This window comes from Monodon monoceros, unplaced genomic scaffold, assembly GCF_005190385.1.
Source record: "Monodon monoceros isolate NGI ecotype Baffin Bay Population unplaced genomic scaffold, NGI_Narwhal_1 Super_Scaffold_10, whole genome shotgun sequence".
NCBI classification, from domain to species: Eukaryota; Metazoa; Chordata; class Mammalia; order Artiodactyla; family Monodontidae; genus Monodon; species Monodon monoceros.
Genome location: NW_021703766.1, coordinates 54432524 through 54446082, shown reverse-complemented (window position 1 = coordinate 54446082; position 13559 = coordinate 54432524). Strand labels below are relative to the sequence as shown.

General features: G+C 46.5%; 2 protein-coding genes across 2 annotated transcripts in view; one reads left to right on the top strand and one right to left on the bottom strand.

Moving 5' to 3' along the window:
* The window catches only part of LOC114908066 (NACHT, LRR and PYD domains-containing protein 7-like), a 582624-nt gene that overhangs the window by 354633 nt on the left and 214432 nt on the right, over positions 1-13559 (top strand).
* On the bottom strand, positions 19-2988 carry NDUFA3 (NADH:ubiquinone oxidoreductase subunit A3). Its single transcript, XM_029245530.1, has 4 exons — positions 2847-2988; positions 2553-2627; positions 699-776; positions 19-172 (listed from the first exon to the last, which is right to left on the bottom strand). The coding sequence occupies exons 1-4, from the start codon at positions 2971-2973 to the stop codon at positions 81-83; spliced, it is 372 nt and encodes a 123-aa protein (XP_029101363.1). The 5' UTR covers positions 2974-2988; the 3' UTR covers positions 19-80.

Here is a 13559-nt window from a genome sequence, read left to right as displayed (position 1 = left end):
ACACTCAGACGCTGGGTGTGGTTTTCACATCTTTATTGGGGGCCGTCAGGGAGGGGGCCTCTCCCTGTCAATGGAGGAGCTCACAGTTTCTTCAGCCACTCCAAGCTTGGGCCCTGGGGGTCCTGCGGGTGGCTGGGCACATCAGGCATGTTCCCATCGTCTCGGAGGGGCACTGTGGGACAGGAGGGTGGGCCACTGAGACGAGCAGATCGCTGGGGGCACACAGAGAAGGGCTGGCCTGTCAGCTTACTTTCAAAGAGGGAAACGGGACCCCGGGGAGAGAGAAGAGAGAGTAAGGATCAGAAAATCAGAGATGCAGGGAAGTGGGGAAATAGAGACCTAGAGACATGGGAAACCAGAACGATGGATACAGAAAGGAGACCCAGAGAAAGACCCAACAGACACAAGGAAGCAGAACAGAGACCTGGAGAGGTGAAGACCCAGGAAGACAAAACTCCAGAAAGCAACAGAGATTGCGAACCCGGACAAGGACAGAAATCTGGAACCGTGACAGAAACTCAAAGTGCAAAAACAGACAAAGCGAATTTTACAGCATGTGGATTATATCTGTTGAAGGAAAAAAAGAGAGTCCAGACTGCACTGCAGAATCTTGGATCCCTGCAGAGGAAAGACCTGCCCATCATCATTCCACTCCCAGCTCAGCAAGGTCCAAGGCTGCTGCCCTGGCTCCCACTCACCTGGGTAGTTGTAGGGTGTGGCCTCATTGATCATGATGGAGTACTTGATGTAGGGGCTGAGGGCAGGCAGAATTATAGCTGCGGAGAGACACAGGGGTGAGGCCCAGGGGAAGGAGGTGGTGGCGGGGACCGTAGCTGAGCCTTTTCAAGATGGGGGTCAAGTGCATGCGGGGAGGGGAGGAGGGGGGGTCCAGCACCTCCAGGAGGCCCCTTGGCACCCTGGGAGCCCCGTACATCAGCAGAAGAGTTTATAAGACTTTTTTTTTTTTTGGAAGTGAGGGTGGAAGCCAAGCATCCACAGACTTGTGGGATCTAGAAGACACAGGAAGGAAGAAAGGGTTGGTCACAGAATGAGCGCATTTGAGTCATGGAGCATATTAAGGGGTGTGGGTCGGGGGTGTCCTGGGAACGTTCCAGAGAAATCATGAACTGTTACAAACTGAGGAGAAGGTTTTGTACAAAAAACAGTCATTGTGAAATTACAGTCCACCTGGGGTAGGAGCAGGGCGTCATGGTGGGTGGGGCAGGGCATGTAAAGGAATATTCTGGGTCAGTGCTGTCCGACATAAATATAAGAGACATGTATGTAATTTTTCATTTTCTAATAGCCACATAAAAGTTAAAACATACAGGGATTCCCTGGTGGCGCAGTGGTTATGAATCCGCCTGCCAATGCAGGGGACATGGGTTCGAGCCCTGGTCCGGGAAGACCCTACATGCTGCGGAGCAACTAAGCCCGTGCGCCACAACTACTGAGCCTGCAAGCCACAACTACTGAGCCCTCGTGCCGTAACTACTGAAGCCCGCGCGCCTAGAGCCCGTGCTCTGCAACGAGAAGCCACTGCAATGAGAAGCCGGCGCACCACAATGAAGAGTAGACCCCGCTTGCCGCAACTAGAGAAGAGCTGCGTGCAGCAACGAAGACCCAAGGCAGCCAAAAGTAAATAAATAAATTTATAAAAAAAAGTTAAAACATAGAAATTAAAAGATAAATTTAACCTGGTATACCCAAGGCATTTCAACATATCCTCGGCATAAAAGACATTGATATTTTATATACTCTTTGTTATACAAAGTTTTTGAAATCCGGTGTATGCTTTACATCAGGGTAACATGTACCATCTCAATTCATACTGGCCCCATTTCAAGTGCTCAGTGGCCCATGTGACCCGTGGCTGCCGTGTGGGACAACTGTGTTCTAGAACCTCACTCAGTGTGTGGCCTGCCAACCAGCAGTATTGACAAGACCTGGGAACGTGTTAGAAATGCAGCATCCCCAGACCCACCCCAGACCTACGGAAACAGAACCTGTATTTCACCAAGACCCACAGCATTACCTTGAAATCTGAGTAGCCCAGTTCTACAGCTGAGGTTCTCAATCGCAGAAGCACGTTAGAATCACTGGGGGATTTTCACAAGACACAAGATTCCCTAGCCCCACCTCCACCCCACCCAATTCAATTCAGAATCTGGGGGGGTGGGTGATGAGGGTGAAAGGGGAGGATAAGGACATTACTTTTCATTTATTATTATTTTTTTTTAGCTATTATAATGCACAGCTAGGGTTGACAACCTCTTCTTTGAAGGAATTCTGGACCTCTTGGGTGGGTGTGTACGGGGTGGGGAGCGATGGGGTGGTGGAGTCATAATACTAGGGGTGGGGGGTGTTGGCATACAAGTGGGGACACGGAACGTTGAGGGCGGCGGTCGGGCCTCGGGGATACAGGATGGAACGATGGTGGGGGGGTCGATGGAGCACTGGTGAGGGGCAGTGGGACCTCCAGGGGGTGGAGGAGATAAAGCCGGGACGCCGATTGGGGGTGATGCACTTTCGCGCCTGGGGCACTCACGCACCGAGACCCCCGATGGTGAGGGATGCCACTAGCACCGGCTCCTTGGCCCAGACATTCCTGAGAAAGGCGGCGATTCCTGGAAGGGTGGGCGACGAGGGTCACCCCTGCAAGTGATGCCCCCGGTGACCTCTACCCCTCTCGCGCCACCCCCGCCCTGAAGGAGCTCCCTCGTGACCTCTGCGCCCCCCTCCGGCCCGGACCCCACCGCCTCCACGGGGGCTCCATCTTGCCCTACCCCTGGCACCACCCGGGATTCCCGGTACCATGCCCGCGCGCTGACGGAACCCACACTTACTCCCGGCCATCTTGGTCTCGGCAACGGCGGCGGCGGCTGCGGCGGCTGCGGCGGCGAGGGCGCGAAGCACTCTGGGAGTTGTGGTCCCTGGGCACGGCCTCCGCAGTCGGAGTCCGCGCGTGCTCATTGGCGCAGAACAGCAATCCCAGGCGGCGGCGGGGGTGCGGAGCACTCTGGGAGTTGTGGTCCTGGCCCGCTAGCCTCCACGGGCTAAATCCGCGCGTGCGCACTGGCGCAGAACAGCGGTCCTAGACGATGGCTGCGGGGAAAAGAGGTGATGCTGCAGATTTAAGCGCAAACCTGTCTTGGCGCACTTGCCGCCGCTCTTTTTTTCTCTCCGCCTAGAAAGTCGTTCCATAGGAGTAACTTTCAGTCCTCCTACTGCGGCCCAGCTAAGGCGGAATGCATCAGTCCTCATTTTATAGTTTACTTATGAGAGCCCATTTTACAGATGGACAAACGGAGGCTGGGAGAGGACGAATCACCAATTTGAGGTATCAGCTTAAAATCAGTTCGTCCTGCAAGCCCTAAGTCTCATCCCAGAAGGGTTAGGGACCTTCTGTATACTCTCACAGTGCCCTATGTGACCTCCATTATAGCGTACATCATTTTGTTCTGTTTTGTTTTGTTTTAACTAACCTGGTCGGAATCTGCCTTTCCATCAGGCGGGGAGCTACTTGAGCACAGTAATGGGGTCTGACTCCCTTCTGTGCCCCTTTCCCCCAACCGTGTAGCACAGGGTCTGGCACATAATAGGTGCTAATTTTTTTGTTTTTCGAAGTTTAATGAACACAACAGTTATGACTGCGCCCTCTCCCAACTTTTTCCACAGCACCATGGGGCTGTGACACAGTCACCCAGGGACCCCCACCTCACTCCTTCCTTCCTTCAATAGGGCTCTGGCTTCCTGATGTTGCCTCATTTCCTGGTAGGGGGGAGGGCACAGCCAAGCCCTGGCTCCTGTTCCTGCTCCAGCCGAGAACTGCCCACCACGGCCCTGGTGATGAATCTGCAGCTGCTGACTCTCTGTGAGACACCCCACCCCCTTCTCCCTGGGCCCCTGGCTGGGCTGGGGTCTCCCTGAGGGCAGGTGCAGGGTGATCAGGAGGCACGAGCTGAGGGTTTGGAATTCTAGGCCAGAATAACAGGACTGGGGTTCAGACCCCTGGGTCCTAAGGCAAGAGGACCCAGGGGTCCTGAATTCCTGGGTTCCTGGAAGAGGAGGAAGTTGGGGGCAGGATTCTCTAGATCTTGAAGCAGGAGAGGGCTAGGGATCTGAATTCCTGGAGACAGAGAACCTATGGTCCTAGATCTTGATGTGGGAGGGAGATGGAGAAGCCAAGACACCTGGGAAAGAAGGAAACTGGGGGCCCAGACTCCTGCAGCCCAGAGAGGAGAAGCTGTGGGCTCAGATTATTATCTCCTGGAAACGGTGGAATCCAAGGGCCTGAACTCTTGGGTGTAGAGGCAAGATGGGCTTGGGTCCAGACTTTTGGGCTCTTAAATAAGTGGGGACTGGAAGTCTGAATTTATGGCTACTGAGGAGAAAGTATGGGCAAGATTTCTGTTTCCCAGAGGATAGAGGGCCTGGGGACTTAGATTCCTGGGTGCCCAATGAGGTGGGGCCGGGAGCAACCGAAGGCTTTGACAAGACCAAACCCCTTCGACCTTCTATAGGGCTGGTGTGTCACGCAGACATCACTCCAACTGGTGAGTAACACTCCGCACCCATTCTCCTGTGTGTTGCTGACACCCCATTTCCAACTACTCAGATTTTACTTTGGTGCCTCCCCTCCTCCCAGATTTCCTTACTTCCCTCCCCCTTCCTTTATTTCTTTCCCTCCTTCCTTCCTCATTCATTTTAGTGACCAGTATAGGTAAGTAGTGAAGATCATGAACTTTGGAGTTAAAGAGACCTAAGCTGGAACCCCAGTTTCACCATCGTATTCATTTATGACCTTGAACAAACCACTGAATGCTGAGACTCAGGTTATTTCTCTGTAAAATGGGCTGTTGTGAGGATTTAATAAAATCACATGCATAAAACCCTTGGCTCAGAGCTTGGCAAAGTGCAGGGATCAAGAAATAGGATCTCTGGCAATGCCTATTATTCCCCTTTGAAAAGTAGGGTCCTCCACCCTGAGACAGCGCTGGGTTTCTTTCCAGGGTTTCTGATGGGTGAGACGTCTTCTTCCTCTCAATTTCCCTCCATTACACTCCAACTTCAAATAAGAATCACCTGGAGAACCATTAATACCTTAGCTATCAATTTAATTATTTTTTAAATGTTAAAGCTAACATATATTCATGGTTTTAAAAATTATCATCAAGGGACATATAACAACCTCCTTCTTCCCCTTCCTCATCTTCCTTAAATAATCTCTGAATCCTTATAAAAAATTTCCATGCTTTCAAACACACGTATTTTTGTACTTCTTTTTCTCCCAAAGCAAAATTGATATTTCGTGACTCACATGGTTCTGCATCTTACATTTTTCACTTTGCAATCTCTCTTGGAGACATTTCCATGTCATTAGAGCTAGCTCCACCTTTTTCTCTCTTTTTTAAAGCTGCTGTCTAGCATTTGCCATTGTACGGCTGGATTCTAGTTTACTTGGTCCTCTTGATGCATATTTAGGTTGTTTCCAACTTTTCCCCTCACAATCACTTTTAAATGAGGAAGAGAAAGGGGAATGTTACCACCTTGAGCACTTGCAAAGTGATTTACAGTTTTTGACACAGCGTTTCCTTTGTTCGTCACCCATAAATTCTCAGTTTCCAAGATGTCTGTATGGAGATGTGATGCATCTGGTACAGCCTCTCTTTTCTGTTTTCTCTTGTCTGCTTCACTCTACTCAGCCTTCAGGTCTCAGATTAGATGCTGTTTCCTCTGCAGACTCTTGCCTGACCCATCTGTGCTCCCACAGTGCCTTGTCATACCGTGATTATTTATCATGCTATGTATTAACTCTCTCTCCCAGACTAGACCACACGCTCCTGCCAAGAGGGACCAGGTCATTTTATCTCCACATCTCCAGGGCCTGGCACATAGGCGGGCTCAGGAAACATGCACATTCTGACTGGATGACTCTCCATGCTGAGGGCTACATAAGCAGGCTCCATATGTGTACCCTTTTATGGTGGGCAGAATAATGGTCCCTCAAACATCTGGTATCCCAGTTCCCGGAACCTGTGACTATGGTATACATGGCAAAAGGGACTTAACAGGTGTGATTTAATTAGGAATCATGATATGGGGAGATTATCCTGGATAATCTGGGTGGATGCAACATAGTAATTTTAAGAGGGAGGCAAGGGGGTCAGAGTTTGAGAAGGCAATGTGAAGATGGAAACAGAGGTCAGCGTGATGCAGGACCACAAGCCAAGGGATGCAGGCCCCTCTAGAAGCTGGAAAAGACAGGGAATTGGATTCTCTGCTAGAGACTCCAGAAGCAACACAGCCTGCCTACCTGTTTTGGACTTCTGACCTCCTGAACGGAAAAATAAAACATTTATGTTGCCTTAGGCCACTTAGTTTGTGATAGTTTGTTACCACAGCAATAGAAAAATGAACGCTATTAGATACTTTTGTCTACTTTTGTCCCCGCGCTGGCTTCCCCCAAGGTCTCATTCATCTGCTTATTGCACATTTATCTAATGGCCACCACGGGCAAGGTACTGTGCTAGGTGCTGGAATTACATGGGGAGTAACAGCAGACATGAACTCTAGTCTCTTGAAGCTCACAGAGAAATTTATACTCACCGTCTTGATTAGGGGGCACTTTAAGCTGCTGTGACAAACCCCCAAGAAAATGCTATCTATAATTTTATTTCTCTTTCACTTAACAGTACATAATCGAACAGTCTAGAGCTGTTTATCAACATTTTTGCTTTTATCAACATGTAGCTTTCATATGTAGTTCAGAGCCAGCAAGAAAGGAAAAGGGAGGGAGGGAAGGAGAGAGACAGAGAAAGAGAGAGAGAGAGAGAGAGAGAGAGAGAAAGGGCTCATACAATTATTTTTAAGAGCAGCACCCAGATTTTGAACATGTCTCTGACCAGAACTTACAGGCCAGGTCTAGCTGCAAAAGTGTCTGGGGAGGTGGGGGCATACAGGCTCTAGAGAGTGCCCTTCTAAAAATGGGAGGGGGTTTCTGTTACTTAAAGGAAGAAGGGAAATTTGGCTGCTGGGAAACCGTTAGCCATCTTCACCATTACAACTATAGCAAAAAGAAGAGGGAGTTTCACAAGGAAGATTTGATCTCATCATTGAGATCTCTGAAGAAGTGATGTGAGATCTGAAAGACGAGCAGATGTTAACTAGGGGTCTGGAAGGGTGTTCTAAGCAGAGGGAACAGCATGTGCAAAGGTCCTGTGGAGGAAGCAAGGTGTGGTGAGGGACTCAAAGTCCTGTCCTACTGCCACCTTATGGTCGCATCTTTTTCCTTGATCAGCACTGAAATCCCTGAACTCACTACAGGCACATAATAGGGCTGCACCTGAAAGATGGTCAATGTGGCTGAAACAGATAGCGTAAGGTGAGAGAAAATGCAGTAGAGGTAAAGCTGGAGTGTCAAGCTGACCTATACTCAACTTTGTAAGTTATAATAATAAGTTTGTTATTCAAAGGGAGATCTGACAAACATGGCCCTGGCTGTCATGAAGATTAGAATCTAGGAAGGATTTTCTAGAAAAGTTCTTAGATGAACTTCTCTTTCTAAGCCTGCATCTTCCTTATCATGCATTAAATGTTTATTTTCCAAGGAAAATCCTCTCCAAGGAAAATATGGGAATAAAACATTGTGAACACTTCCCAATTAAGTCCCGTTAAAATCAGCATGCCCCTCCCTTATGTTCACAGCAGCACTACTTACAATAGCCAAGACATGGAAGCAACCTAAATGTCCATCGACAGATGAATGGGTAAAGAAGATGTGGTACATATATGCAATGGAATATGACTCAGCCATAAGAAGGAATGAAATCATGCCATTTGCAGAGACATGGATGGACCTAGAGACTGTCATACAGAGTGAAGTAAGTCAGATGGAGAAAGACAAATACCTTATGATATCACTTATATGGAATCTAAAATATGATACAAATGAACTTATTTACAAAACAGAAACAGATTCAGACATAGAAAACAGACTTGTGGTTGCCAAGGGGAAGGGGGTGGGGGAGGGATGGACTGGGAGTTTGGGATTAGCAGATGCAAACTATTATATATAGGATAGATAAACAACAGGGTTCTACTGTGTAGCACAGGGAACTATATTCAATACCCTATGATAAAGCATAATGGAAAAGAATATGACAAAGAATGTATATGTATAACTGAGTCACTTTGCTGTACAGCAGAAATTAACACATGATAAATCAACTATACTTCAATAAAAAAAAAAATCAGCATGGCCCTTTCTTAGAAAGACAACATGGTAGTCACTTCTGTTGTTTGCCAGTGTTGGGGAGGGGGAAATTTCCCCCTCTACCCCTTGAGTTCTTGTGGCTGGACTAATAATAACATTGACACAAGACAGACTAACAGTAAGACAGGTAACCAACCAGGACCTACTGTATAGCACAGGGAACTCTACTCAATATTCTGTAATAACATATATGGGAAAAGAATCGGAAAAAGAATGGATATATGTATACGTATAACTGAATCACTTTGCTGTATACCTGAAACTAACACAACATTGTAAATCAACTATACTTAAAAACAAAAACAAAAAAACCCAAGGACTTCCCTGGTGGTCCGGTGGTTAAGACCCCTCGATCCCAATGCAGGGAGCCCGGGTTCGATCCCTGGTCAGGGAACTAGATCCCATATGCATGCCGCAACGAAGATCCCGCATGCTGCGACTAAGACCCGGTGTAGCCAAATAAATACATTAAAAAAATTAAAATAAAATGATGCTCAGAGAGTGAACAAAAGCAGGCAGCTTTTATATATTTTTACACAATAAATTTGTGAGGATTTGACAGGATAAAAAACTTAGATGTGGATGCTTAATTAGTAAGGAATTTAATGCAAAGTTTGGGCTTGGGTAGTAACTTTAATTCAAAACAATCAATATGCCATTGAAGCACATTTTGGGGTGGCCTGCCTTTTGACCCAACACCAAGGATCTCCAAATGATCCCCATTTGGGGCACTAGTATATAAATGAGCCAAAGAAGGCCTCTGTATATGCGTGTACCTCTTCACAGCAGGCTGAGATCCGTTAGCTCAAAAGCCCATTGGCGCCAAACTCAAAGTTTTACACATGCAATTGTTTAAAATATAGACCCAATAAGCAGATTTTTAACTAGTTAGAGCCTGCGTGCTTTGCATACCCCAAGAAATTGCAGCCAGCATCTGGCCATAGGTAAACCCTGTACCACCACAAGACCCCAAACTGCTGCTGTGGGCTGGAGCTCTCTGACCCGAGGCTCCCTGCCTGTGCAGGGGAACAACAGCGCCTAGACCCAGAAGCCTCCTCTTCAATAGCCCTCTTGTTCCCTAGCCCACCTTCCCTTCTGGGTAGCAGCCCCCAGCCCTTTGCCTTTGGCAGGTTTCAAGCAGCGAGGACCCTTCTCACATGCAAACCTGTCCAAACAGCCTCCAAAGAAAATTCCTTGTGTGCTACTGCCACCTTGTGGTCATATCTTTTTCCTTGCTCAGCGCCAAAATCCCTGACCTCATTAGGGGGCCAATACGACGGCATTCGCAGGCTTTGTTGTCTGTCCTGGACGATGAGTCGTGGATGGCAGTGGCGAGTGTCACTCCGTTCCCAGCTCTCTGTTCCACCTGACACAGTGACCAGCAATGCTTGAGAAGAGATTCTGGCCTCTCCATCAGTCTGGGTACCTGAGCGAGAGAAGGAACAGCGCCCCCTGCCGGCTGCCTCCACTATTGGCTACCTGCCCCGCCTGGCTCCAGGCACCTCTAAGAGCCAATCAACGTTACCGTCTTTTTTTTTTTTTTGCCTTGCTGCGTGGCTAGGGATTGAACCCGGACCATGGCAGTGAAATCCCCGAGTCCTAAGCACTGGACCGCTAGGGAATTCCCAATGTTACCGTCTTTTTGTGCACCTGTTTCAGTCAATTAGGACTTTTATAACAAAATACCCTAGACTGGGTGGCTTGAACAACAGAAACTTATTACTCACAATCTGGAGGCTGTGAAGTCTGAGACCAGAGTGCAAAGAATGGTTTTGGTGACAGCCCTCCCCTGGCTTGCAGAGAGCTGCAGAGAGGGGGAGAGGAAGAGAGAGAAAGAGAGAGAGAGAGAGAGAGAGATCTCACCTCTCTCATTACAAGGGCACTAATCCCATCATGGGGGCTCCACCCTCATGACCTCATCCTAATTACCTCCTAAAGGCCCCATAATACCAGCACATCTAGAGCTAGGGCTTCAACATAAGAATTCGGGGGAGACACAGACAGCCTCATAACAGCTTGCGTCTGGAGATCTTGTATCCATTGCTTATATCTAAAGAAGTATGGAAAGTTCATGCCATGGTAAGGGGGTGGTTCTTCTATGGCATCCTGGAAACTTTTCACATATTCATTTAGTCAGAGGCTTGAACTGTAGCCAATCTGAGTCTTGGCAGAAAGCTTAAAAAAAAAAAAAAAAGCTTATGATCCTCCTGGAACATGAGAAAATGAGAGGCTTGTGAGCAGCTGCTATCTCCCATCTCCCACTCACTTTTTTTTTTTTTTTTGGCTGCACCGCGTGGCTCAGCTCCCCAACCAGGGATTGAACACAGGCCACAGCAGTAAAAGCCCAGAATCCTAATCACTAGGCCACCAGGGAACTCCCTCCTACTCACCTTTTTATCTTCCCTGGAGGCTTTCATGAGACAGTTTCTCATTGCTTCCTGGGTTCTGATGAGATGTCTTTCTGCCCAGTGCCCCTCAGATTGGAGCTGCAGCATATAAAAATGCTTAGCTGTAGTCTAGATTTGACTCTTATACTAGACTAAAAAGGTATTTGGCCTTTGCTCCTGGCTGCTGGCACAGAGCTCCTACAACCCTCATAATTTCCTGAGTGAGGGTGGTGGGAGTGCCTTGTGTTCTAATGAGGCCACTCTCGGCGGGTCTCTAGGGGCTGGTCATCAGAAGGACCAAATCTTGATTAGAAGCGTGGAACTTTCATCACCACCCCCAACTTCCAGAGAGGGGAGAGGGGCTGGAGATTGAGTTAATCACCAATGGCCAATAGTTTAATCAATCATGTCTATGTAATGGAACCTTCATAAAAACCCCTAAACAAAGGATGAAGATCTTTCTGAGTCATAAAACTGATTTAAGGAATCTGGTTAGATAAAGTGACGAGTTGAAAGCATTCCCAAGAACATCAATCTTGTTTTCTGGTGGAATGTGGAGAATTACATGAGTATTCATAACTCTTACCAAAATTGTTCTCTTCTCTGTTGAAATAAGTTCACACACAGAAGTGGTATTTGAACAAAAAGGTCTCATAAGAATCTCAAGATTTAAAAGAATCACTGCCACATCTTTTGAAAATAACTTTCCAAGAAACACCTGTAATTATAATTGGTTTTCCTCCTTGATAATTTGTTGCCTTGTTGATTTTTCTATGTTCCTAAATGGTAAGACAAGTAAGACCTATCAAGACAACAGAGCCTCAGGACTATTTTTGCTCTTCTTCCAAAAGAAGGATGGAAAAAACAATAAAAACCTGTGATTTGCTTGGTTTCTCATTTTAACGAAAGATTGAGAATCTCTTTTTATTTAAATTAGCATATCTATCAAATGCAGTTTGTAGACTTGTAGTTTAAAGATTTGGATCCTGATTTTTTTTTAAAAAAACTGGAGATTTCTGAGATCACTGGGGAAATTTGAATACTATCTGAATATCAGAGAGTATCAAGGAAGTACTGTTGGTTTTCCTAGTGCAATACTGCTGTGGTGGTTATATATTTTTTAAAAAGATTCTCATCTAATAAAGACATCTGTGTACTAAAAATATTTTGGGATTAAAAAGATGAGTTTAAAAAAAAAAAAGCTCTTCCACTGGAGGAAAAAGAAAAAAGGATGAGTTCACAAGAAAAATCACTCAATAAAATTTACCTATTACTTTAATAACTACTATTATAATTATAGCACATCAGGCATAAGCACAATTCTGGTCCACGTCCCTCCACCCTCGAAGGCAACAATAGCTTGGTCCATTTCTGAACATAAAGGTGCAAAACTGGATCTGGGATCATTTTCCGAGACACTTTTAGGGTTTTAGTTTGAGGTCCCCAAATCATTCAAAGTCTACACCCCTGTCTTTTCTCCATTATCAGGAGATCTATGGTTGTCAATTTATGGTAAAGAAGGAAGCAATAAAACACTGCTCAGGGTCTTCCCTGGTGGTGCAGTGGTTGAGAATCCGTCTGCCAATGCAGGGGACACGGGTTCGAGCCCTGGTCTAGGAAGATTCCCACATGCCACAGAGCAACTAAGCCTGTGCACCACAACTACTGAAGCCTGCGTGCCCTAGAGCCCATGCTCCACAACAAAAGAAGCCAACACAATGAGAAGCCCACGCACTGCAACGCGGGGGCTACTCTTTGTTGCAGTGCGTGGGCTTCTCACGGCAGTGCCTTCTCTTGTTGCGGAGCACGGGCTCTAGGCACGTGGACTTCAGCAGTTGTGGCACATAGGCTCAGTAGTTGTGGTGCACAGGCTTATCTGCTCCGCGGCATGTGGAATATTCCCAGACCAGGGATCGAACCTGTGTCCCCTGCATTGGGAGCACAGACTCTTAACCACTGCGCCACCAGAGAAGTCCCACAGGCGGGCTTCTTAGTTGCAGCTCCAGGGCTCCTTAACATGGCTCGCTGGCTCCTTAGTTGAGGCACTTGGGCTCCTTAGTTGTGGCATGTGAACTCTTAGTTGCGGCATGCATGTGGGATCTAATTCCCTGGCCAGGGATCGAACCTGAGCCCTCAGCATTGGGAGCATGGAGACTTATCCACTGGACTGCCAGGGAAGTCCCAACATAACACTATTATATATAAAATAAACAACAAGGTCATACTGTATAGCACAGGGAACTATATTCAGTATCTTGTAATAACCTATAATGGAAAAGAATAGATAACTAATAAGAACCTGTTGTATAACACAAGGAACTCTACTCAATACTCTGTAATGCCCTATATGGGAAAAGAATCTTAAAAAAGAGTGGATACATGTATATGTATAACTGATTCACTTTGCTGTACACCTGAAACTAACACAACATTGTAAATCAAGTATACTCCAATAAAAAATTTTTTTAAACTATAATGGAAAAGAATATGAAAAAATGTGTGTGTGTATATATATATATATATATACATATATATATATGTATGTATGTATAACTGAATCACTTTGCTGTATACCTGAAAGTAACACAACATTGTAAATCAACTATACTTCAATCAAAAAAAAATTTTTTTAAAGGCATGGATTGGACACTAGCACCCAGCTGTGCTCTTCTTCTATGTGATCAAGACAGAGAACTGAGAAGAGAATGACTTTCTCACACAGATTCAAGGTTTTTAATCTCATGTCACTGTATGAACCTAAAGTCATTTTCCATCTCTTAGAAAAATCCTGAAGAAGTAGTACTTGTCCTTGTTCTGCATTTGAGGAGCCTGAGATGGACAGCTGACGTGACGTGCCAAGCCCACTCAGCTACTCAGTGGAGAAGCGGAATTCAAAT

What these genes read in the sequence shown, in the direction of transcription:
- NDUFA3 (XM_029245530.1), bottom strand. Translation starts at nt 2,973, where the DNA reads ATGAGCACGCGCGGACTCCGACTGCGGAGGCCGTGCCCAGGGACCACA. An exon ending in CGAGACCAAGATGGCCGGGA is followed by an intron (nt 2,628 to 2,846) that starts GTAAGTGTGGGT and finishes CCACCCTTCCAG; the next exon opens with GAATCGCCGCCTTTCTCAGG. An exon ending in CCTCACCATCGGGGGTCTCG is followed by an intron (nt 777 to 2,552) that starts GTGCGTGAGTGC and finishes GTCTCTCCGCAG; the next exon opens with CTATAATTCTGCCTGCCCTC.